The sequence below is a fragment of the Colletotrichum costaricense genome, assembly GCF_030867565.1.
Source record: "Colletotrichum costaricense strain IMI 309622 chromosome Unknown Scaffold_5.1, whole genome shotgun sequence".
NCBI classification, from domain to species: Eukaryota; Fungi; Ascomycota; class Sordariomycetes; order Glomerellales; family Glomerellaceae; genus Colletotrichum; species Colletotrichum costaricense.
The window spans coordinates 869492-891239 of record NW_026848234.1 but is presented as its reverse complement, the minus strand read 5'-3'; the positions used below and the strand labels follow the sequence as shown (position 1 = coordinate 891239).

The 21748-nt window shown below is 54.7% G+C and overlaps 10 protein-coding genes across 10 annotated transcripts; 4 read left to right on the top strand and 6 right to left on the bottom strand.

Annotated features, from left to right (window-relative positions):
* Window positions 1-12: 12 nt before the first annotated feature.
* On the bottom strand, window positions 13-3018 carry CCOS01_05436 (uncharacterized protein; the record flags this gene model as incomplete). The annotated part of the gene is made up of 1 exon (XM_060453616.1): window positions 13-3018. One exon carries the CDS (start codon window positions 3016-3018, stop codon window positions 13-15), a length of 3006 nt encoding a protein of 1001 aa, XP_060315388.1.
* A 1206-nt stretch (window positions 3019-4224) lies between these two features.
* On the bottom strand, window positions 4225-5713 carry CCOS01_05435 (initiation factor 2 subunit family protein; the record flags this gene model as incomplete). The annotated part of the gene is made up of 3 exons (XM_060453615.1): window positions 4225-4324; window positions 4381-5547; window positions 5619-5713. The coding sequence occupies 3 exons, from the start codon at window positions 5711-5713 to the stop codon at window positions 4225-4227; spliced, it is 1362 nt and encodes a 453-aa protein (XP_060315387.1).
* A 1400-nt stretch (window positions 5714-7113) lies between these two features.
* Window positions 7114-7440, top strand: CCOS01_05434 (uncharacterized protein; the record flags this gene model as incomplete). The annotated part of the gene is made up of 1 exon (XM_060453614.1): window positions 7114-7440. One exon carries the CDS (start codon window positions 7114-7116, stop codon window positions 7438-7440), a length of 327 nt encoding a protein of 108 aa, XP_060315386.1.
* A 108-nt stretch (window positions 7441-7548) lies between these two features.
* On the bottom strand, window positions 7549-7806 carry CCOS01_05433 (uncharacterized protein; the record flags this gene model as incomplete). The annotated part of the gene is made up of 1 exon (XM_060453613.1): window positions 7549-7806. One exon carries the CDS (start codon window positions 7804-7806, stop codon window positions 7549-7551), a length of 258 nt encoding a protein of 85 aa, XP_060315385.1.
* Window positions 7807-8792: 986 nt separating this feature from the next.
* Window positions 8793-10433, top strand: CCOS01_05432 (dullard-like phosphatase; the record flags this gene model as incomplete). Its single annotated transcript, XM_060453612.1, has 3 exons — window positions 8793-9935; window positions 9991-10219; window positions 10282-10433. 3 exons carry the CDS (start codon window positions 8793-8795, stop codon window positions 10431-10433), a joined length of 1524 nt encoding a protein of 507 aa, XP_060315384.1.
* A 1781-nt stretch (window positions 10434-12214) lies between these two features.
* CCOS01_05431 (uncharacterized protein) lies at window positions 12215-13009 on the top strand (the record flags this gene model as incomplete). Its single annotated transcript, XM_060453611.1, has 4 exons — window positions 12215-12227; window positions 12425-12493; window positions 12584-12819; window positions 12875-13009. 4 exons carry the CDS (start codon window positions 12215-12217, stop codon window positions 13007-13009), a joined length of 453 nt encoding a protein of 150 aa, XP_060315383.1.
* Window positions 13010-14081: 1072 nt separating this feature from the next.
* CCOS01_05430 (ribosomal protein L7Ae/L30e/S12e/Gadd45) lies at window positions 14082-14910 on the bottom strand (the record flags this gene model as incomplete). The annotated part of the gene is made up of 2 exons (XM_060453610.1): window positions 14082-14497; window positions 14616-14910. The coding sequence occupies 2 exons, from the start codon at window positions 14908-14910 to the stop codon at window positions 14082-14084; spliced, it is 711 nt and encodes a 236-aa protein (XP_060315382.1).
* A 745-nt stretch (window positions 14911-15655) lies between these two features.
* On the bottom strand, window positions 15656-16405 carry CCOS01_05429 (UcrQ family protein; the record flags this gene model as incomplete). Its single annotated transcript, XM_060453609.1, has 4 exons — window positions 15656-15710; window positions 15805-15982; window positions 16164-16189; window positions 16347-16405. 4 exons carry the CDS (start codon window positions 16403-16405, stop codon window positions 15656-15658), a joined length of 318 nt encoding a protein of 105 aa, XP_060315381.1.
* Window positions 16406-16842: 437 nt separating this feature from the next.
* On the top strand, window positions 16843-17767 carry CCOS01_05428 (SPFH domain/Band 7 family protein; the record flags this gene model as incomplete). Its single annotated transcript, XM_060453608.1, has 2 exons — window positions 16843-17163; window positions 17258-17767. The coding sequence occupies 2 exons, from the start codon at window positions 16843-16845 to the stop codon at window positions 17765-17767; spliced, it is 831 nt and encodes a 276-aa protein (XP_060315380.1).
* Window positions 17768-18530: 763 nt separating this feature from the next.
* On the bottom strand, window positions 18531-20672 carry CCOS01_05427 (exonuclease; the record flags this gene model as incomplete). Its single annotated transcript, XM_060453607.1, has 1 exon — window positions 18531-20672. The coding sequence occupies one exon, from the start codon at window positions 20670-20672 to the stop codon at window positions 18531-18533; it is 2142 nt and encodes a 713-aa protein (XP_060315379.1).
* Window positions 20673-21748: the final 1076 nt, after the last annotated feature.

Sequence of the window (21748 nt, the reverse complement as noted above, 5' to 3'; positions counted from 1 at the left end):
TGTGTGGTCTATCTACCACACCCCAGACTTCTGATCCTCCGCCGCCAACTCCCGCGCAAACTCAGCGTCCGCCTCGACCTTGAGTTTTTCGATATTTCTCGACAACTCGTCAATCTCCTCCTCTAGGCGCTGCGTATTGTCATCGCCGCCTCTTCCGCCGCATCCCCCGCCACGGCCACGGCCCCAGCCTCGACCGCCGCCGCAGCGTCCTCTTCCAGGATTGCTATCCCGCATCTCGGTCCTCGCCTTGTCTAACTCCTCCACCCTTCTGGCGATGTCCTTCTCCATGTCCTCCACCGCCTTGAAAAGCGCCTGGGACGAGGGCGGCGTCGGCGTGGATGGGGCGGAGGTCATGCCACCGCCGCCGCCGATGCTGGGGCTTCTGTTCCCTGCTGCTGGCGCTGGCGGTACTGTTGTGAATGGCCATGCCCCGGGCAACCCTCCCCAGTGGCCAGGACCAGGAGGACCAGGAGGACCACTGCCTGGGAAACCACCCGGCATGGAACCTCTACCCGGCCCTGGAGGTCCCCACGGCATGCCCCAAACATTCGGCACAGGAGAGGTGTTATTGGGGAAGTTGGGGATCGGAGGAGTGCCGTGTACTACGGGGGGCGGGGGAACATGGACACCAATCGGCGGGACAAACACTGTCGGCCCGCCCCACGGCGCCGGTCCGGGACCGTGATGTTGCTGGTGTTGCTGGTGTTGCTGATGCTGTTGGTGTTGTGAATTTTGTTGATGATGCTGCTGTTGTTGATGCTGTTGGTGTTGTTGCTGCTGTTGGCTATGTCGACGCTGCTGCTCTTGATGTTGTCTTTGCTGTTCTTGGTGTCGTCTTTGCTGCTCCTGATGTTGTCTCTGCTGCTCCTGGTGTTGTCTCTGTTGCGCCTGGTGCTGGTGCTGTTGCTGCTGCTGTTGCTGCTGGTGCCGTTGGTGCTCTAGCTGATGCCGACGTTGGTGATCATGGTGATTAGGATCTCCTCCTAGCCCACCACGACCGCCGCCCCTCCGCGCTTCCCTATGCGCCTCTCTCTGCTCCCGCCTTGCCCCCCTATTCTCCCTCCTGCTTTCCCTCCTCTCCTCCCTCCGCTCCCTCTTCTCCTCTTTCCTCCTCGCGCGGCGTTCCTTCCGCTTTTCCTTGCGCGTTGCCCGCTGCTGGCGCTTGAGTTTGCGCCAGTCCTGCGTGATGCTTCTAATTTCCGCTCTGAGGGCTTTCTCCTCTGCCTTTTTCGACGCAGCAGTAGCTGCTGTTGCTGCACCTTCTGGTCCTGTCTCTGGCTGCTGCGAGGGTTGCGTCGCCGCTATGGACCCGGCGGAACGTATGTCCTCGCGCAGCTGCGCAATATCGTCTTTCGTGACGGGCTGTTCTGGGTGTGATAGCCAAGTGGTGATACGCTGTTTGTAGATGGGAAGCTGTGAAGGGTAGAGATCTTCGTAGTCTGGTAGTGAGCCGACGGAGGATGCAGAGGATGCTGAAGATGAAGAAGAGGCGGAGGAGGATGAGATAGAGCGCTGGTCTGAGGGGTACCGGCCGGGAGGTCGACCGCGGCCTGCTACTCCGTCTCTCCCGCCATCTCCGCTCTCATGGCGAGCGTGTTGTTGTTCTGGGCCGCTGCCTTGGTAAAAGGGATGCTGCGGGTTCGGATGTGGAATGATCGGTGGCTGAGGGTGAGGCGGCCCCGTCGGGAAAAAGGTTCCTGGAACTTGGTCGGGCCCGCCAAACATGGGCGCCGGTGGCGGACCCGGAGGTGCAAGCGGCGGAGGAGGAGCCCACCCGGGGCCGGCATAATGCGCTTGCGCGCGCGGCGTGGTAGTGCTTCCAAATCTGATGCCGTTCTCGTCCGCAATAAGGTTCCCTACTCGAATACCGTTGCTGCCTGCGACAATGCGGTCGCCAATGTTGATACCATCCGTGGAGACAGTGATACCGCCAAAGCTCCAGCTATTTCGTGATTCGTTGGAGCCAGACTGAGGTTGCTGCTGGGTTTGCATCGCGGGCCCTTGACCAGGATGCGCTGGGAATGGTACGGGCGTGGGACCGCCACTGCCACTCCCATCACCGAGACCAAGATCACGGTTGCCGCCTCCGATAGCAGGATTCTCAGCGTTTCTGTCAAAGGACCGGTCCCACGCGCCTGGCACGTGCAGATCGTCCTCCGCTACCTCAGGTACCAGCGTGATGAGCATGCCCCTGGGTCGGAAGAACCCCTCGTTCCACTGCGCGACCACACCTTCTGCTTCCTCTCTCCTTGTACCCGAAGCAACGGCCGCCGCCCCGGGGTCGGTCTCCCTGTCCGCGCGAATCTGATCTAGTTGCGCCGAAGCATGAGCGCTACCGCCGCTGTTGCTCTGCCCTGTACCTCTTCCATTCGACCTGGCAGCGGCGGCAGCAGCAAAGGCCTCCTCCTCGGCCTGCAGCTTACGGACGATGACGGCCTCGTTCCGTGCCGCAGCGTGGTGCGGGATCAGGCAATTGAGAAACGTTGCCCAGTCCTGCTGCGTGACGTCGCGGGGGGCCCAGGCCGGGGAGTAGGGTACGTCGTCCGGTGTCGAGGTCGGGTTGACGGTCAGTGCGTGAACGAGAAGCTGGTCCCTGGATAACGGGGCGAGTGCCGCGGGCGGCGGCCTAGATTCGAAGTAGGACGCTGTAAACTCAGAGTACGCTGTTGTTGATGCCGACACTGAACCCGAAAGAGATTGGGACTGGTGAGATCCTCCTCCAGTTGCCGCGAGAGAGCGGCTGGAGAGGTCGAGGCTCGCATTCGAGCTATGATGGTGAAAACCGCCGCCGCCGCTGCTGCCTGGGCCGCCGGTGCGGGGTGTCAATGGCGGGGTGTAGATGACTTCGCTGTGTGATGAGGCGTGCGAAGAGCCGCGCGAGGCAGCGTCGTCGGCGCCATGATGAGACGAGATGTGTGGTGAGTTTGAGGGCGGATTTGACGGCCGGCCAGAGTTTGAGTAGATGTCTGTCTCGGAGTACGGCGGAGGAGGCACGTCGTCGAGTTCGGGGTCTCGCATGGCCGCCATTCGCGGTGGTGACCTGTGCTCGGCGTGGGATGGTATGTTGTGAAGCTGGAAGCAGAGTTGTCGAGACTGGAAGATATTTGATTCGCGACGATGATCAGATTATCAAATTGTTCACTGAACTGGTGGGTCAAATACAAGAGAGTAAGGTAGGTAGTTTGCGACGAGAGGTGAGATGGAAAAGAGGCCAAGATGAGTAAACCCAAGACCGTGGAAAACGGCGCTACGGCACACGGCGGATGAAGAAAGTGTGGGAATACAAGGCACTTTGATGAGCTTATTAGCTAGCTGGTTGTTGTAGCTTGGCTGGGCTAAGGTTGGGCCTTCCGTTGACCGTTTGACTCAATCCTCCTCTCCTCCCCTACATCACATTTCTCCAATTCTCAACCTTGCAAGAACAAATGGCCATGCTTTCCCACTGGCGAACCTCTCTGACCAGTTTGTCCCCTCGTTCGCGTAGCCTTACGACGTCTAATTCCCACCCCTCGAACGGTGAACCACAGTTCGTCACTCAATAGAGAGGTCGGGGGTCAAACCCCACACCCCTCGGGAGCCCAAGCGGTGCGGCCGAGCCCACGCCAGGTGAAGATAAGCATCAACCTTGTTTGAGGGCGACCCCTGCGGTCCACGGCGCAGCCAAAAGTTGCGAGGGGCACGCGTTTGTTCGCAATCCCCGATTGTTCAAGGTTTCCCCTCCCCCAATGAAATAAAAAGCCACCGCTAAATTGAACCCTGGATAAGAGCAGCTCGCAGTCACTTTTCTTCGAGAAGGCTCTCTGTGCTGCAACGCGCTGACGCGGCCTCTTCGGAGGCAGCAATACGCCATCAGTGTAATCCCTCCACATCAAGCCACATAAGCCTGCAATCTAGTGGGTCTCTCTACCATGCCGTTGGAAACGCTGCCGCGACCTCTCGAGCTTGTGTTACCCCTCCAAACTGAACGCCGTGCTGCCGAACCAAGTCTCACCCTAGCCCTAGAGAGAGAAGGGGCCCAGGATTGAACCGCGAATTAGTATACTTGTACAGAACCCAGGCTATGCATGCGCCTGGTATCATCACTCAATAGCTGGGCCAGGGCTGAAAGTTCGCTTTCGTCTTCGGGCCACGAATCATCCCCACGGCCGCGGACGCCGCTGTCGCGTCCCCTGCAGCGTTAAACGTGCCAGGGTTTCCCATAGAGACATACTTCAGAGGCAGCACTCATCGGTCAGCCTCCGTGCTCCAGAGATGGAAATCAACATCCTCTGGCTTGTAGTGATCCGCGATGATAGTGGACAGATGGTTCCGCGAGTGTGCGCCACTGTGTAGCATGTCAGTTGTGGCTCAACGCCGTCATGTTTGGGATCATGGACTTACAGATTGGTAATGTAGGTGTCGAGCAGTTCGGGAGGCACAAATTCACTAACTGCGCTGCGAACGTCGACACCGTTGACCATGGCTCCGTCTGCGAAGCTGACATGGCCCATAGAGCTTCCCCATTCTACGAGGCTCTCTTCGTCAAAGTAGCTCTCTGGGCAGAGCTTGTAGACACCGCTGAGGATAATCACCGGGTTGCCCTGCTCCTTGGCTGCGCGTGCAATCACACCAGCGCCTGCATCTGTCAGGATGCCGCCGTTGGCCAGGACGGCTCTTGCTCCCAGAATCACCTTGTTAATCCGGGGCATGTAGGCCATCAGACCGCTGTTGAGGATGTTGATCGCACTGATGCCCGCTGCTGCAAGCTTCTTCCTGAAAGATGCATATGGCGGCTCCCCACCGGAGCAGGCAGCCGTTCCGGCAGCGATGAACAGGGTGAACTTTCTTCTTGTTGCAGCGCGTAGGATGAACTTCTGGACCGTGGCTGAAGGCTGGTGCACCAACACATAGTCTCCGGGATGGATCTGAACATCCGCAGCTCCTGCAATCTGGTCGTCCACCTGGCCGATCTCGTCCTTGAGCTCCTCGATACCCTCGCAGACTTCTGATCTCAGAGCGTGCACCCTAGTCGACTGTCCACGAAGGGGTGTTGAAGCGCCAGAGTCCTTGCCAAACGGCGATCCGGCCATGATGCCAGCAGTGTCCACTGGGGGTGACGCCTCGAGAAGGGAAAAGAGAGACTTTGAGACGTGGAAAGAGCTCGCGGACGTGAGGAAGCCGGGGCGAACGGGTCTTGGGCCGCTCGTGATGTAGTCTGAACCGGCATCCTGCTTGGTATATGTAGAGGGGGGCCATTGGTGCTCCAGCTTGGAGGGATCTGGCACTGCTGTCGTCGGGGTTCCTCCAACTTCTGTGGCAGTCTCACTAAAGTCCTCATTTCGGTCCTCGGCAGCCTCGTCTCGGATCAGGCTCAACACGCGTCTAACGATGTTGCCAACGACCAATTCCTTGGGCTGTGCGGCGATGAGGCGCAATCCGATCTGCTGCACCTTCTCCAGCAACGAGTCGACGTCGTTCCATTTCGACTTGGCCACAACCTGAAGGAGAATATGTGCGGTCGCGACAGCGCAGAGCTCGGAGCCCTGGATCTGTCGTCTTTTCAGGAGACTGGCGGATTCAAGGATTAGCGCGGCCGAGGCAGGGGTAGAAAAGGATCATACGGCCGGCAAGATACGTACGAGATGAGACTGTCAATTGACGCTTCCAAAGGCTTACCCTTCAGGGTTTTGAGGTACCGTTCGAGGTCCCCCGTGCTGGGCTTCACGGTAGCCATTTTCGGTGGTGGGTGCTGTCGCCGAAATCAAGGTCCGATGTTGGGAGGGGTGGGAGTGAGTCGTCGCAAAGACTTTTCGGGATTGATCGATGGGGGTTACTAAAGTCGCAAGATATTCCGAAATGGCAATCTGGTTGTCTTCAGTCGCTGCACAATGTGGATGTACCGATCAATGGCCGTTGGTCTAGCTTCGGGCGTGGACTGAATGGAGAATTGGAAATTGTGCGCAAACGGTTGTGACTCAACTGTGAAGCTCAGAGAGGGACAATGAACGACCCCTGTCACGCTAAAAATTTCGAGGGGCATTGGATGACCACAAGCTCCGTCTCGCACCTCCCTTACCAGCTCAGCCAGCTGGCACCGGTAAGTGGCAGCCCTAGACAGCGGGCTAGTCTCGGCCCGAAGCAACCCGGATCAGGAGGGACACCTGTGGACCTCCAGGTGTTCCCAATCACACTTCAGCGGAAGCACTCCACTGCTCGAATACCCCTCCATCACTGCAAAATGACGTTGGCTCGCTGAATTTCTGCTGTAAGTGATGCGTTAGGGGCATCAAGTGGTTGGCTATCGCACTCTGGCTGCGAGCTGCTCGTCATCTACCAGGTTGACAGAAACCCTGAGGTTCCTTGCTTCTGGGTCGAAAATGTGCCCTGGAATGGCACCAACTGCTATGTCTCAAAAGTAAATGGGCCGTTGTGATGTTGATCTCTTCTTTTGGAATCTGATTTTATTGCTGGTTGTCTCTGTTTTTCAGAGTTTCTGTCTGCAAAATTAGTCCGCCCAAACGACCTAATCTTATGTTCAGAGTGCTTCACTGTAAGTCGAGTAGATTGCGGCTTTATTCTATCGAATTTCTGAGGAGCTAGAAAAATGTTCTCGATATACTTCATGAATACTGCTTTTGTCTCAAATGATTTACGAGAAAGCATCTATACCATTGCGCCTATATTGCCCATAGGAACAAGCGCGAAGGCAATGTATCGGGATGGCCTGTCATCTTGGTTCAAGCATGCATCTTACACCTCAGCTTTAACTAAAAAGTTTCTTCCCTTCTCTGGCATCTGAAGCATTCTGGTAGTATCAGCGGTCTGTGGTAGGATTTATTGTGAGTTTCCGCAAACCATGTCCTAGGCTGGTACTTGGGTTGTGAGTTGAGTCTAGAATATGTGCCATTCAATTGCCTTCTAAGAAGCAACCACACCCAACATGACAGGGAACTCGTACGAGCATCTAATGACAGAAAGGATCTCTCTTATTAGAGGTGTAGACAATAGTCATGTATCCTGGCTGCGACTCTATTGAATTAGTGAAAGGTCTCCATAGGCTTTTGGTTCAACGAGGGGTTTTTTCTCAGGCAGACAAAAGGAACTGCCTGGGCTCGGGATGAGAGCTCGGAGCGAATGGTTGAGCGGCATTGGAACACGGATACGAAAAGTGATGGATCGGAATTGCGAGGCCCAAAAGAGGCCGTATTCCGCCAAAGATTTGGATGCTGCAGATTCAGAGTGCCCGCAGACTGCGGCCCCCCGATTCGTGCCCTGTCGGCCCTGTCGCTGTTCAATCAAACCCTCAACAACGACAGCAAAAGTGGAGTGGCTCTCTTTCACATGGGAAAAAGACGAGCACACAGTTCAAGATTACAGCCAGAGAGCAAGGTAGCTCGGTATCGGCTGATGGACGTTTTCAATCATTTCACACAAATCCTTGCCATTGTTAGCGAGAGCTGATGCCCGTGGCAGAGAAGGATACTGCGGGAGATGGTAACACAGAAAGGACATATGACATTGCAGGAAATAGTGTGTATAAAAAGGTCAACTGATTCATACCTATGTACCTTACAGGCTTAGTTCCGCAGGTACTGTTATCCCGCTCCTCATCCTGCCAGTTTGTGTTGGGGAAGATAGATACCTCTGAATGTGGGCTGAGGTACATCCATTACGTAGCCGCTTGGCAGCAGCTGGCCCGCTCATCACCCACGTCCTGCATCTTCCAAAAACTGCAACAGCGAGTGGAAAAGATGAGGCGGCAAGAGATAGTTGTCCAGTGGTCCAGTGGAATAAAGTGAACAATTCGACACGTGAACCTATCTTCATTGCCCATTCCCCCACAAGGGTCAGCAGGCAGTGTAACCCCACGGTCAGCCCTGGACCAATACCGTCAATACCGGCCGGCATCAAATCGTTATCCCAGTGCCACCACGGTCCAACCCGGCCAAACCCAGCAGATTTCCATAGTGTTGAGCTGCTGCTGCTGCTGCTGCACCTACCTTACTGTTGCTCCCCTCCGCTTGCTTGCTTGCTCAGGTTCCTTTCCGCGGCTTCCACTCGCGCCTCTAACTCACCTCATATTGCTTTAACTACCCGTACCTCAGGTACTGGACTACTTGCCGACACCTCCAATCACAGACCAGGTCCCTGTCCTTTTCATCCATTGCCTTTCAACACTACCGCATCCCGGCCGCCTCGATACCTCCAACTCCCGAAAGCCCGACTGACCCTTTTTGCGTCTTTCCTCCCCTCTCAAGGTCTCAAGGTCTAATCGACAGGTTTGCGCTGACGGCCACATATCACTTTAGCGTCTGTTAGCTGTCGACGGACGAACCTTTTTCACCAGCGCCACCACCTCGCGCTTTCATCTTCCTGGGCCTCGTTCGCCTATGGAGAGCTGATTGTTGCCGTTCCTTGGACTTGGGGGGAAAACCATCTGGACTGCCTACCGGCTTGCATTCCCGACTACGAACACAACCACCACGATCACGACAGACTCGTCGAGGACCTCACCTCAACCTTACGCAATCCCACTAAGCATCACAGACTCAGCGGCAAACCTTTGAGACGATTGTCAAACCTACACTCGCTTCTTCCTACTGCGGTGTATTCGAAATACTCGCTCGACGCCCATTTCTCCTAACGCGACTGCGAATACATCGCCTCCTTCGTCGCGCGGAACGTCTGGAACATTCCTGACCACCGAAACCACCCCTTACTATCGACCCTCGACGTCTCCTAAATCCTTTCACTCCCGCATCGCAACCCGCCGTCGACCCTCCATGCCTCATGGATTGCATATCCTATCAAAGATGAACTCCCTGAATATCATCACCTCTCGCGTCTCTCCGCCGCCGAGTCCGGTTGCCTCGCGATCCAACTCCATTGGCTCCTTGGGATTGGCCGTCCAACCTGACAGCGACCAGCAAAGTGGCGAAGGCGCAGACAAACAGGGCGACGACCAAGACGAAGATGTTTTCCCCCTCGAAAAGACGGCTTTCGAACAGCGCAACGACGCACATGGTGCATTAGACCTCGCGAGCGAAGCTACGCCGCTAATAGGGGGAGAATCGAAAGAAGCAGGGCTGAGATCAACTTCATGGCACTCATTGCCTCGGCGCATCGCTGCCGGCTTCATCAATTCCCTCCGCTGGGTATTGTCCACCCTTGCCGCCCCGGGCGTGTATCTGATTGCCTGCCTGTATGACGACGCAGGGGATTTCTCGCTCCTTTACCCATTCAAAAGATTATTCGGCTTGCACAATAGAAGCAACAAAAAGCTCGCGACAGACTTTGCTGGCTCCGTGGACGAAAAGTCGGGCCGGCAGGGTAGCGCCGGATATGGAGGGGTTGCGTACTCAAGACCAGTGGGATCATCAGGTTCATCTTCTTCAGGCATATCTTCAGAATCAGACTCGGATGCCGATCGCCGACGCCGGGGTTCTACCGGTCGACACTCGCGTTCAAAGTCCGCAGCGGAAGAGATTGCGCCAGCACGGAGGTCTATTCGGATCAAGCTACACAGTGAGGATGCTCTTCCGCAACGAAAGCACCGAAAGACGCAGTCTGCGGCAGCACGGCCCAAGGGCAGTGGTGAATCTGGCTCTTCCGACATTTCCGCGCAACTCAAGTCTCCGACGTCTCCCGCAGGCGCGCTGACGCGATATCCAAAGACACCGGCACCTCCTCGACCCTTGATTCCTCGACGACAGCCATCATACCTCAACCTCGAGCCTTCGACCGATCCCAAGTACCAAAAGACTCTCATTCTGGACCTCGACGAAACCCTGATTCACAGCATGTCCAAGGGGGGACGCATGAGTACGGGGCATATGGTTGAGGTCAGATTAAACCAGACGTACGTCGGTGCCGGAGGCCAAACATCGATTGGACCGCAGCATCCCATTCTGTACTGGGTTAACAAACGTCCACACTGTGATGACTTCCTCCGTCGGGTAAGCATTGTCCAAGATGATTGAACAAGTAGTTGGCGCTAATCGTGTGATGAAGGTTTGCAAATGGTATAACCTCGTCGTTTTCACGGCCTCGGTCCAGGAATATGCGGACCCCGTGATAGACTGGTTAGAGGCAGAGAGGAAATTCTTCTCGGCGCGATACTACAGACAGCACTGCACGTTCCGACAGGGAGCCTTCATCAAGGACCTTAGTTCCGTTGAGCCGGACTTGAGCAAGGTCATGATCTTGGATAATAGTCCACTGAGTTACATGTTCCATCAAGGTGTGTAATGGCAGTATACGATCTATATGTGGGAATTCGACTAACGTGGGCCTCGTCGCTAGATAACGCCATCCCTATTCAAGGCTGGATTAACGACCCGACAGACAATGATCTCCTGCATCTAGTGCCACTGCTCGAGGGTCTCCAGTATGTGTCGGACGTGAGGGCGCTGCTTGCATTGCGTGGAGGCGAAGACGGTCAGCATATGGCGTAGAACTGGATTGGGACTGTAGAAGGGAATCTGGTGTACTGTACTGGCATGGAATTGGGCAAAGCGAACACCAGCGGCTTCAACTTCGTGGTGCAGCGGTGTATTAATAACATTTGGTAAAGGGATGGTAAGAGGAGTTATTGGGCGGCACGACTGCAAAATGTCGGTACGAACCTGTAGAGCTTCAGGAATACATGCCAGGCCACCAGCCTTTTCGACGTTCAGCGAGAACATGTTATTGAATGGAAATGTCGGGTTGGCAGTGACAGTGTGAAGGTAGACGATGGGAACTTGTGGACGTTGAGCCGTGGACGAGCTAGACGATATTTCCGACATTCCGTCTTTTCTTGCCTTGTTTGTACCTGAGCTAGAGCAGCTGGATTATGCACAAGTGAATGCGGGCGACCATTCGAGAAACGAAATTCTACGCTGCAATGATACCATCCGTACGTCAGGTAGCTCAGCTACCCTTGCTAATACGGTTTTCCTAGACTCGGCGGGAGCTATGTACATTGCAGAAGTTGGCAGGGCCTGGGAACCGGAAACGAGGCGCAGTTTGTATGGACAAAATTGGAATTGTATTGACCTGGGAGTGCGCGAGTGCCTGAGCATCATTTGCCTCGGGCATGGGGTGACGGGGGGACACGGGAAGTGTGAATCTTGCACTAGCCACACAGGAAAGTCGCATCTCGATCGTTTTTGTTGCTCCAGATTTTCGTCAATCGCTCCCCACTGTGTTTTGTTTACGGCAACCTTACCTAGTGCGGGTGGGAGCCACAGAGCCACAGAGCCTGAGGGCCGGAGGAAAATGCAGGGGAGTCGAGGAGGACTCGCTCCGGGACCTTGTCGCGGAAAACTCCCTCGCGGGCACGCGCGGGCGAAGAAAGCTCGAGCTGATGGAAAGGATGATGTGCTAAACCCAGACGGCCCAGAAGGTCGACGGGACGGGCTAGATGCGGATAGCTTGGGGGGTATGGAGTAACTACGAAGTATGCGGGCCCAGGGAGAGAGGTCAAGAAGGTCCACAGGAGAGAGGTCTCGACCAATGATCGGAGCAATTTTGGGTGGACAGGCCTGGGCTGTGGGTTCGGCGGGGAAGGTGGGTGGTGACATCATTCGACAGGTGACGACACCACGACATCGACAGCTGGGCGACGTGAGTGAAAGAGGCATAGCTTGGGTTTTGGGAGAAGCTTGGGACAACAGACATTGACACATCTCAATTGAATAGGTGAGCTGAGAGTGAGAGAGAGAGGAATAGGGAGAGAGACGGGAGAGAGAGCTCTGTGACATGTCTCTTCGTAGCGAATTGCCCACCCCTGCTTTGTACCATGTCCAGCTACGCTCTTAGTTCCAAAGTAGCTTCATGCTTCACGCTCTACCTACCGCAGCATGTACATATTTTTTTTATGGCCTGAGGGAAGGAAGCCCAGGTCCAACCGATGATGGAATGAGACCTCGATCTGGCCCCTTCCCTTCGCGGCGCCTAAGGTACCACCACCAGCCAAGGTAAAGTAGCTTCCCACGCTTCCCTCCTCTCTTGTTTCGCCCTGGAACGAACGAACAGGTATGAAGTAGTTACGCACTTGCCTTGCTCCGGTTACCTCCTCTTGCATTGCAGAGGCTGAGGTCACAGGTGGCTCACACACACGCCGCCCAGTTCCCTCTTTCTCCCTCCCTTAGCACATAAAAGCCTTTGCCCTCCCACTCATCTGGCTCTGTTTACATTACTTCAATTGATTCTCTTTTTCCATCACAATAAGATACCCCAGAAATCAGCCATCATGTCTCTGCACTGTAAGTCGCTCTTCCGATTCCGCTGTCAGAGAGAAGCTTGAGGAAGCATCACGCCTTCTCTACGTAGCTTTACTCAGCTACCACGCTCGCCCTCTCACCCAGACTTCCCGAGGGAGAATGCGCCTTCCTTGGGCTCGAGAGGAAACCCAGCCATCATCATTTAAATGAGAATAATAACTAACAATCTCCTGCAACAGACCTTCCCCCCGTCAAGCCTTCGGCTATTGCCCTCGGCACCATCTTCAACCACACGGCTGAGCTCGCTGGTACGTGAAATATCTCTCACCAAGCTCCATGCTGGACACCGGGCCATTCCATGACAGAATCAGCTGACCCAAGCTCCTCCCCCTCAACAGTCTTGACCCCCATCTTCGGCCAGACCTACCAGCGCGCCAAGGCTGCCAACACCAAGGAGGAGTTCGCTCGCTCCAAGGAGGCTCAGGGTGCCGCTGTCGCCTGGGGTACTTCCCTCGTCGGCTCTGCCCTCCAGTCCTACGGTGTTGGTGCTCTCATCAACGCTACCGGCACCCTGTCCTACAAGGGCGCTGCCTACCTCGGCTCTCTGATCTTCTTCGCTACCTCTGCTCCCGGCGTATGTCATATTTTCTTCACCCTTCACCGTCCTTCAATCACTAACAAGTATGCAGTACATCTCCCAGGTCTTTGTTGAGAAGCGCCCCGTCGACACCGTTGGCGTCAGCGTCCTGGCCAAGGTCATTGAGACTGTCGGTCTGTCGGTATTCCTCACCTGGTGGGGAACCCGCACCAACCCCTTCGACTAAAGGGTTAATGTATTATGAATGATTGAGCATTCCCGGAAAACGGATTGCTTGTGTGCTATTAGCGCTGGGTAGGATGGGATGAGGACATGGAGTTCAAAGATAGCCAGCAATTGCGGCTAGGGCCATTGTCATGTACCTACACTTTTACGTCTCAAGCCATGATTCCCTTAATTAAATCACCAAAAACTATCCTCGCATTGGCACCTGAGTGATTTGTGAAATACCTTGCTTTAAAGCTTAGCAAGTGTGCTACTTCAAGATATTCAACCAATGTTGTGTCATGACACATGAAGGTAAGATATAATACTGGCGGGATGTGAGTGCCGCAATCAGCAAAGATTAACGAGAGATTTGTGTCTTTATTTGTGTTGGGTTACTCGGCAAGGGAAACGTGCTTTCTCAGCTAGCAGACATTGCTTGCCACTCGACAAGTATCTCCACCACGCGTCAACACCTCGGATCATCAAAGAGCCACACTGCAACATGCCTTTGATTATATACCCATAGCACTTACAACTCGTTCATGTAGGAGGGGAGCACGAGAGCTTTGCTTTGACGGGCAGGTCTTTCTTAGGTGGAAAGATACACATCACAATTTGCACGGCCGATGGAAGCCGACTGGCGGGACATAGTGCCTTGAGAGGCCCTCAGCCAGGCAAAAGGTCACAAGGGAAAACATCAAGAGGGCTTCCGACACCTCGTGTCAAAGAGCCCCGGCAAAGCAAGAGAGATTTCCTCCACACCTCCGCACCCTTAAAGGTTCCAACGGAAGTTGTAATGATGGTTAAATCATTTATTTGTCTTTCTTCTTTCCTCAAGACAGAATCTTGAAAGATGGAAAGAGAGAAAGGAGTAGTGCGAACAAAAGAGTACTACACCATATGCCCAAAATTGCCCTATAAAACGCCGAATTCTTTCTCTTTTGTGTTGTAAAGCCAGCCCGAAAAAAGCTTTTTTAACCCCACCCGTATAGTGTGACAATTCATCATTTCTTTTCAACTGTATTTCCCGTTCGACATGTCGCGTATGCGCGTACCGGTAAGACGAATAGTAGCAGCAGAAGCTTACTCGTTTATGCCCAGAAGGACTGCTTAGCAGTCTCCTTCTGCACGAGCTTGACGAGCGCAGCGTAGACCTCGGAGTAGTCCTCGCCGTCGTCCTCCTCGTCGTCGCCCTTGGACTCGCCGGCCTTCTTCTCGGCCTTCTTGCTGTCGGCGGCGGAGCGCTTCTCCGAGACCATGACGACGGAGGTAGGGCGCTTCGTCTTGGCGGCGGCGCCGAGCTCGGCGCGGGAGGTGACGAAGATGTAGGGGACGTTGTGGTCCTCGCAGAGGACGGGGAGGTGGGAGATGACGTCCATGGGGGAGATGTCGCCGGCGATGACGACGACGCCGGGGAAGGCGGTGTTGCCGGGGCCGGCGGCGGGGGACTTGCGGAGGGTCTTGACGACTTCCTTGACGCCGCGCTTGAGGGTGTTGTTCTTGGCGGCTGTGAAGGTGTTTATCAGTCTTTTGTTCTGAGAATGAAGAGTCTTCTTGCTGGCCGATGAGATCCGCGTAGGTACCGCGTCTACGAAGGAGGTGAGAAAGGGGGAAAAAGAACTCACCCTTGCGAATGGACTTCATAACCTTCTTCATGGCCTTCTCATCGGCCAACGGCACGGCAAAGGGCACGAGGGCGCCGACGACGGGGAGGCCATCAGCGACGACGGTGGTGACATCGCCGCTGGCGACGGTGGTCGCGGCGACGTCAGCCTGGAGGTGCTCGTCGAGGGCGCGCTCGAGCTTCTCCTTCTTCTCCTTCTTGTCCTTCTTATCCTTCTTGTCCTTCTTGATGGCGCCGTCGGACACGGAGCGCTTCTTGTCCTTCTTCTCCTTGCGGTCGGGCTTCTCGGCGGCCATTGTAGCGGTTTTCTTTGGTGATGCTCTGAATTGAAATCTATAAGAGGAAGGGTGCAATTGGCGATTGGCGACGGCGAGGGACTCCGGGGTGGGCAGGCGACGGTCGTGGGAATTGAAGCTTTCGGCGCGAGGTTCGATAGGCTCGATTTTTTTTTCTCACTTCCTGTACCCTTTGGCCAATGCAACTTTTTTCTAGGTTGCCCCACCTTTGCAGCTGTGCGATTGGGGAGCTTCGGTGCTACGGTATATCCGCGCCGAACTGCATTGGCTTTTGCTTACCGAAGGGTATGTCTCGGTGAGTAGGTCACGTGAGTAAAGCCGACCAATCACGGTCCCGATATTGAGCAAATGTCAGCGCTGTATCAGGGCCGCAGACATGATTCAATTTCCACGGACAATACGAACGCATTGGAGAGTCGGACTACTCGTTTTACTAGATTCAGGCTGAGTAGCTATGAATCAGCCTTGACGGTATAACAAAGCACTGTGTTGCGACATCTTCGGCTCAGATACTCGCATCAATGTTTTCAGGCCTTACGAAGATCCATTGCGAGTCAAGGGACCAGTCAACATCTAATCACGTGAAATATGTCTTCAATCATAGAATATGTGATATGCTTAAATCGTCCAAATGGGGCTCTATTCCATGTCTCCCCCTCTACGTAGTTGATATACACGTGTTTTGACACAGGGAATCGTTGTCCGCCTCTAGCACTCGTCGTCCGCCTTCTTCACAAAGGAACGTTTACTCCTCGTCGCCGAACTCGGCGCGGCCCTGCTTGGAGTTCAGGTAGTGGTTGCTGTATCGATTGTTAGCGCAATGCCTTTGCTTCACTTCGGATTGCCCTCGTTGTTGCGTTTGTTGCTGCAACCGAGTCCGTGGGAGTGACTGACCGGTGGGTGGCCCAGTCCATGATGTACCAGCCGGCGACCAGGGGAGGGAGGAAGTAGAGGACCTGGTGGCTGAAGCGGCGCCAGGTGTTGAAGACGGCGTCGTGGGCGGCGCCGGCGAAGGGGTTCTGGCGGTTGGGGGTGATGCCGTAGGTGATGATGCCTCTCTGCTTCTCGCCACCTGAGACTATTGTCAGTACTTATGTTCGATTCGAAATGCGTATCGTTTGTGCATCGTAATCAGCCGTCGAATCCTAGAAGAGTCCCTCCTCTTAATTTCTCCATTTTCCGAAACCCATTGTCCATCGTTCAACCGCGTCGCCATCGTAATTCGACATCGGGATAATCGCGAAAAGACATACCAATGTGTCCCCACCAGCCGAGGTAGCTATTTCAATGTCAGCGGGCTATTCAAACGATGCAATTGGGAGCGGTGCATGGCGCGGCGGGCAGAGGGAACTTCATGATCTTTCTCATTCGAAAAAAGCCCGCACGCTCCTTCCCGTTGAGCCGCTCAATTGACCTCCAACAAGGAATTCACTTACTGAGAGTACTTTCCGTGGGGGACGCTGGGTCCTCCCATAAGAGCTTGCGTAGGTCTCATCGTGGCGGTTGTGCTGTGGTGGACGGTGGTGTGCAACACGGGTTTGGATATTCTGGAGTAAATCGGAGAGGGTCGAATCGGACGAGGTTCAAATCTTGTCCTTGCCTTTCCTGCCGAACCCGAAAGCTGAGGCGCACGTCCCGAAAAGGCTTAGCGCAGACTGTTCCGTTCGAACCGTCACCACCCATCCGACCACCCCGGTCACCCAGTGCGTCCCAAAATTCCATGACGGAGCTTACCGCCGCCGCATTCTGGTGAGAGGAGCTTTCGGCAAGCTTCAGTCCTCACGGATACACTACACCACCAGCCCACCACCACGAACCCGCCCCTCGAAGCTCAACTCGGATAGCCCGCGATACACTGCAGCGGAATCGAAGCGCCCCTCCTCTTGACGCAAAGGAAAGTCACCGCCACGCTTTCATCAGCCATCCGACATAATGGCTCAAGCTCTGGGCTTTGCGTACCGCATGGCCGTCCCTGCGGCCATTGGTATCGCGGTCGTGCAGTCGTCAATCTACGACGTCAAGGGTGGATCCAGAGCAGTCATCTTTGACAGGATGTCCGGTGTCAAGGACGCCGTCATCAACGAGGGCACGCACTTCCTCGTGCCGTGGCTGCAGAGGAGCATCGTCTTTGACGTGCGGACGAAGCCGAGAAACATCGCGACGACGACGGGCAGCAAGGATCTCCAGATGGTCAGCTTGACCCTCCGTGTGCTGCACCGGCCCGAAGTCCAGGCCCTCCCCAAGATCTACCAGGTAAGTTTTTTTCCTTTTGTTCTTCTCTATCTAAACCACAACTTCCCTCTGTGCTGGAAAAGTACAACACACGCTGACAAACTACCCACTACAGAACCTCGGCCAAGACTACGACGAGAGAGTCCTCCCCTCCATCGGAAACGAGGTCCTCAAGTCCATCGTCGCCCAGTTCGACGCCGCCGAGCTCATCACCCAGCGCGAGGCCGTCTCCCAGCGCATCAGCTCCGACCTCCGCAAGCGCGCCGCCGAGTTCAACATCGCCCTCGAGGACGTCTCCATCACGCACATGACCTTCGGCAAGGAGTTCACAAAGGCCGTCGAGCAGAAGCAGATTGCCCAGCAGGACGCCGAGCGCGCGCGCTTCATCGTCGAAAAGGCCGAGCAGGAGCGCCAGGCCAACGTCATCCGCGCCGAGGGCGAGGCCGAGTCCGCCGAGACGATCAGCAAGGCCATCGCCAAGAACGGCGACGGCCTCGTGCAGATTCGAAAGATTGAGGCCGCGCGGGATATCGCGGCGACGCTGTCGTCGAATCCGAACGTCGCGTACTTGCCGAGCGGTGGTAAGAGCGGTAACCAGATGCTGTTAAACGTTGGCCGGCCGTAAAGTGGTTGGTCGCGATGTCAAGAAGGAGTGGATGAAGTAGTGAAAAAAAAGAGGGCGACGCTGTATTATAGACTTTGAAGGCAAGTCACCGCTTCAATAAGTGTAATCATAGGGCAATGAATTCTGCCGCCTTTCCACACACTTGTTTCGTGCCGCACCCTTGGTTTTTGCGAAAGCCCAACTCTCTTAGGCGGGCTGAAGGGTAAGCTGTGGAGTGTACACATCGATCATGTGATGTAGAGCTCTCTTCAATGGCCAAGAACTCCGTGACAGCACCTAGAAAGCACCCGAAGACGAACACCGAGAGCACTGGTGAGATCCTGAACAGTCTCGCAGATGGTAAAAAGTTAATCTTGTCGACAATTCCACACATGCTTCTCTGATATGCGTTCTGGTCACTTCACACCCCCTCTTGTCACGATTTTGAGTTGTCTACAATTCAAAAGTCATTGAGTATCTACCCCTCTTGCCCGTGGTCCAAACAGTACCATGCTTACCCGATGGATGAAGAAACGCCAAGCGACTATTTTGTTGCTCACCGGATAGGTACACGTTCGATAGTCGCACGCAAGCAATCACGTCGTGAAGAAACAAGTCAAGAATAGCTGAGTGAGAATGGTCCCATGTACCAATTAGTATTAAGAAAACCCATGTAGGGTAGGTATCATAATTGCAAAAGCCCATCGACCCTGAGGAACCCTTGTCCTCCCTAACGCCAGCTCATTCTCTCGTAAAATCAACCATGTGCTATGCCCACCCGGCTCTAAAGGGCAGATTCAAGGAACTCGGCAGTCAAGTGACGATTGAAATCGTCCACCTTGCCGCCGGGCGGCACGAACTCACCCCCCTCAAGCTTCCAACCTTTGAGCTTCATGCTCTTCCATTCCTCGGAGAGCTTCAGGCGCACGAGATCTCCCGCAGCCCGGGCGTCTTCCGCACTGTCGTGTCCCTGAACCTTGCCAGCCGTCTCAACTTGAATTTTACGGTTAAGAAGGCTGTCCATGAGCATCTTCAGGCCAAGGCGGTACGGAAGGCCGTGCTTGTGCGGGTAAAGAAGAACAGTGTCAATGACAGTAGGGTGGACGATACGAACGGCGTTCAAGTCATTCTCCAGTCCATGTCCAATTAGTGGGGTCTCGGGACTGATGAGGGCAAAGAGAAGGTCGCGAGCAACTTCAGGCGACGACACAATCTTCATCTTCTTCTTGGTCTTCTTGGGGCTCGACATTTTCTTCGCCTGGGCAGGAGTTGGATCTTCTTCCTTTGCAGTCCAGGGCTCGGCGGATGCCATGTCTTCAGGCCACACACCCGAGTAGCGCGAGTTGAGATCAAGGATCTCACCGATGGGTTGAACGAGGACATCCAATAGCTCTTCTCCAGTAGGCCACGATGTTGCAGTTAGGCGAATGAGCTCAAGGCCATGGACCGTGTAGCACATTTCGCAATCGAAGCCAACAGCTCTGTCGGTGGGAGCATTGGGGTTGGCAGGCGTCTCGGCGTAGTTGAGAACGGAAGCCAGTCTCTTGGGATCTGATGCCTTGAAAACGTGGTGAGCGTTGGAGTGGCAGCCGGCAGAGTCTCCGACAGCCTGCCCACAGCATCGGTAGCGTTTGGGTTGCTGAGATCTATCGCCCAACTGGCGCTCGGGAAAGTAGGTTTTGCCCCAGTGGAAGGTGCAACTGCCACCAGAGGCGAGAGCGCCATCCTCTTCTCTTCTTCCAGGGAACATCTGGAAGCGCTTGTCGCAGCGGTCACACTTCTCCCAACCCTTTGCAGCATCAAGACCCTCACGGGCTTTCTGGATGTCGGCCTCGGCAGGGACAGAGGAGACGTAGCCGTGGGCGGCAAGGCCGTCGATGGGGGTGATGAGTTGGCGAACAAGCTGGACTTCCTGGGCCGGGGTCAAGCCCGTAACAATCTTCTTGGGAGGGGCGGTAGCCTTGCTGTGAGGGCCCTTTTGAGTCGTCTGGCGGCGTTGAACGACTCTCTCCTCCTTCCACTGAAGGAGTGTCATCTTTTTGTACTGCATGATTTTGTTTTTGATTACGTTTGAGTAGATGGCGCCTTTCTCTATCGCCGTGGATTCTTCTTCGTCAAGGACTCTCCAAATGAGATCTTGATCTGTGAGAAGGAGCTGCTTCTCTTCTGCGTCTTTGGCAGTCTTCTTGAGCTCGTTGTTCAGGCGGGCGTATTGTTCATGTAGCAGCTGTACTAGCTTGAATCGTATCTCAAACTTTGCTGGTGATGATTTGAGTAAACGAGGGTTGAGAGCCTCAACCTTCCTGATCTTCTTAGGAGGGTCGGTCTTGGATGGAGTGGAAGGAGTGTCTTTTTGTGTTGAAGTTAGGTTTACTGGGGAAGAATGAGATATAGCAGTGGCAGGTGAATCAGCCTTGCGTTTAGTTGGAGGATTAATAGACGATGATAAAGGAGAGGACCTGCTTGGAGCAGAGTGATTCAGTGACTTCCTGAGGTCGGACGAAGAAGCGAGAGAAGGGGCGACTGGTTTAGACTGTGGAAGCTTCTTCACGACCGTGGAGGAGGAGGACGATGGACGCTTTAAAGGTGGAGGTGAGATGGGCCGAGCGACAGGTGACAGAGTGTCATCTGGTCTTGGTGCGGTAACGTCTTGTTTTGAGGTCGTTTTGACAGGAGTGGGAGGACTTGTAGAATCGGCGGGGTTTCTGACGTCTTGGGCAACCTTCAGACGTTTTCGAGGGCCATCCCGGGTTGCATCCGTCGTGGTATCAGTCGACCTTTTTGCCGACGTTCCTGACGCGTTGAGTGCCGGTGCTGATGGTGCCGCCATCTTATCCCTGTCTGCTTTATGCTGGAAGAGGCACATGAAAGCTGTGCATTGCTCTCCCTTGGGACAGGGAATGTGTTTGAGGTCTACAAAGGACATTGTGACAAGACTTTCCTCAGACGCTGTAGAAATACAATGGTTCTGTTGAACAATGGCAGGACCGCCAGGCGCGGCTGCTTCCTTCTTCGTCTGTTACTACAACGCTAAGAGAAGGAACGGAGGTGACGGAGATGGGAGACCGCCAGAACCTCGTTTGCAGACGGAAGTATACGTTGGAGGGTATACACGGACGAAGCTGTGAATGGTAGAGAGAGTGGGGTGAGACTACTGGCTGTTGGTGTGGGATAAAGCCTAAGTGAGCTCGAGAGGGATAGAGGGAGATTGAGTGTGAAAGCGCCGATTAAGGCCTCGAAGATCCGGGGGAATGGTGCGAGGATCTCATAGCCAAAATGGCAGAAAGCAGACGCAGACGCAGACACAGATGGGGCCAATGTCGTTAGGTCAGGTTGTGACGTTCCAGTCGGAGAATTCGCGGGTCCACGGACAAAGGGGACGTTGGTCGGTTGTGGCGCGTAGACCGGGCGAGGCTGACACGAGAATGAAGTAAGATTGGGTGATGCTGCAAAAAGACGATAACGGGAAAATCCAAGGCATAAAGATGGGTTGGTTTGGGACAGTGTCACAGATGGTTGATGTGTCTCGAATCTTGTCGGAGTTGGGATGAAGGGAGGCTCCGAGCGTCTGGAAGGATTACCTAAGTCTCAAGGTGCATCTTTACGGCGTAAGGCCAGCTTGAAGCTCTAGTGGGGCCGTTGACCGAGAATAGCACTGGATCTTTCCGTACCTGACGGAGATGCATCCATCTCCACTGTTGGTCTGGATCTTGCAGTTTCTAATGCATTCGAATACTTCGTCGTCACCTTCCCCTGCCACGCAATGAGGGCACGCAATGATCCAGGTTGCCGAGATGTCCATGCACTGGCAAGATAAGGCAGCACGCAACGAGAAATGGTCTAGCTCATCAATCGAAATGACAACCTAGGGAAGACTGCAATCGAGCTTCAGGGTTGCACCCTTTCTTGTCCTTTTACACCGAAAGTTGTTTCGACGCCGTTACATCACCCACCTGAGTCAAGTTGGGAGTTTCCCAAACCGTCAATCATCTTTTGCAGCTT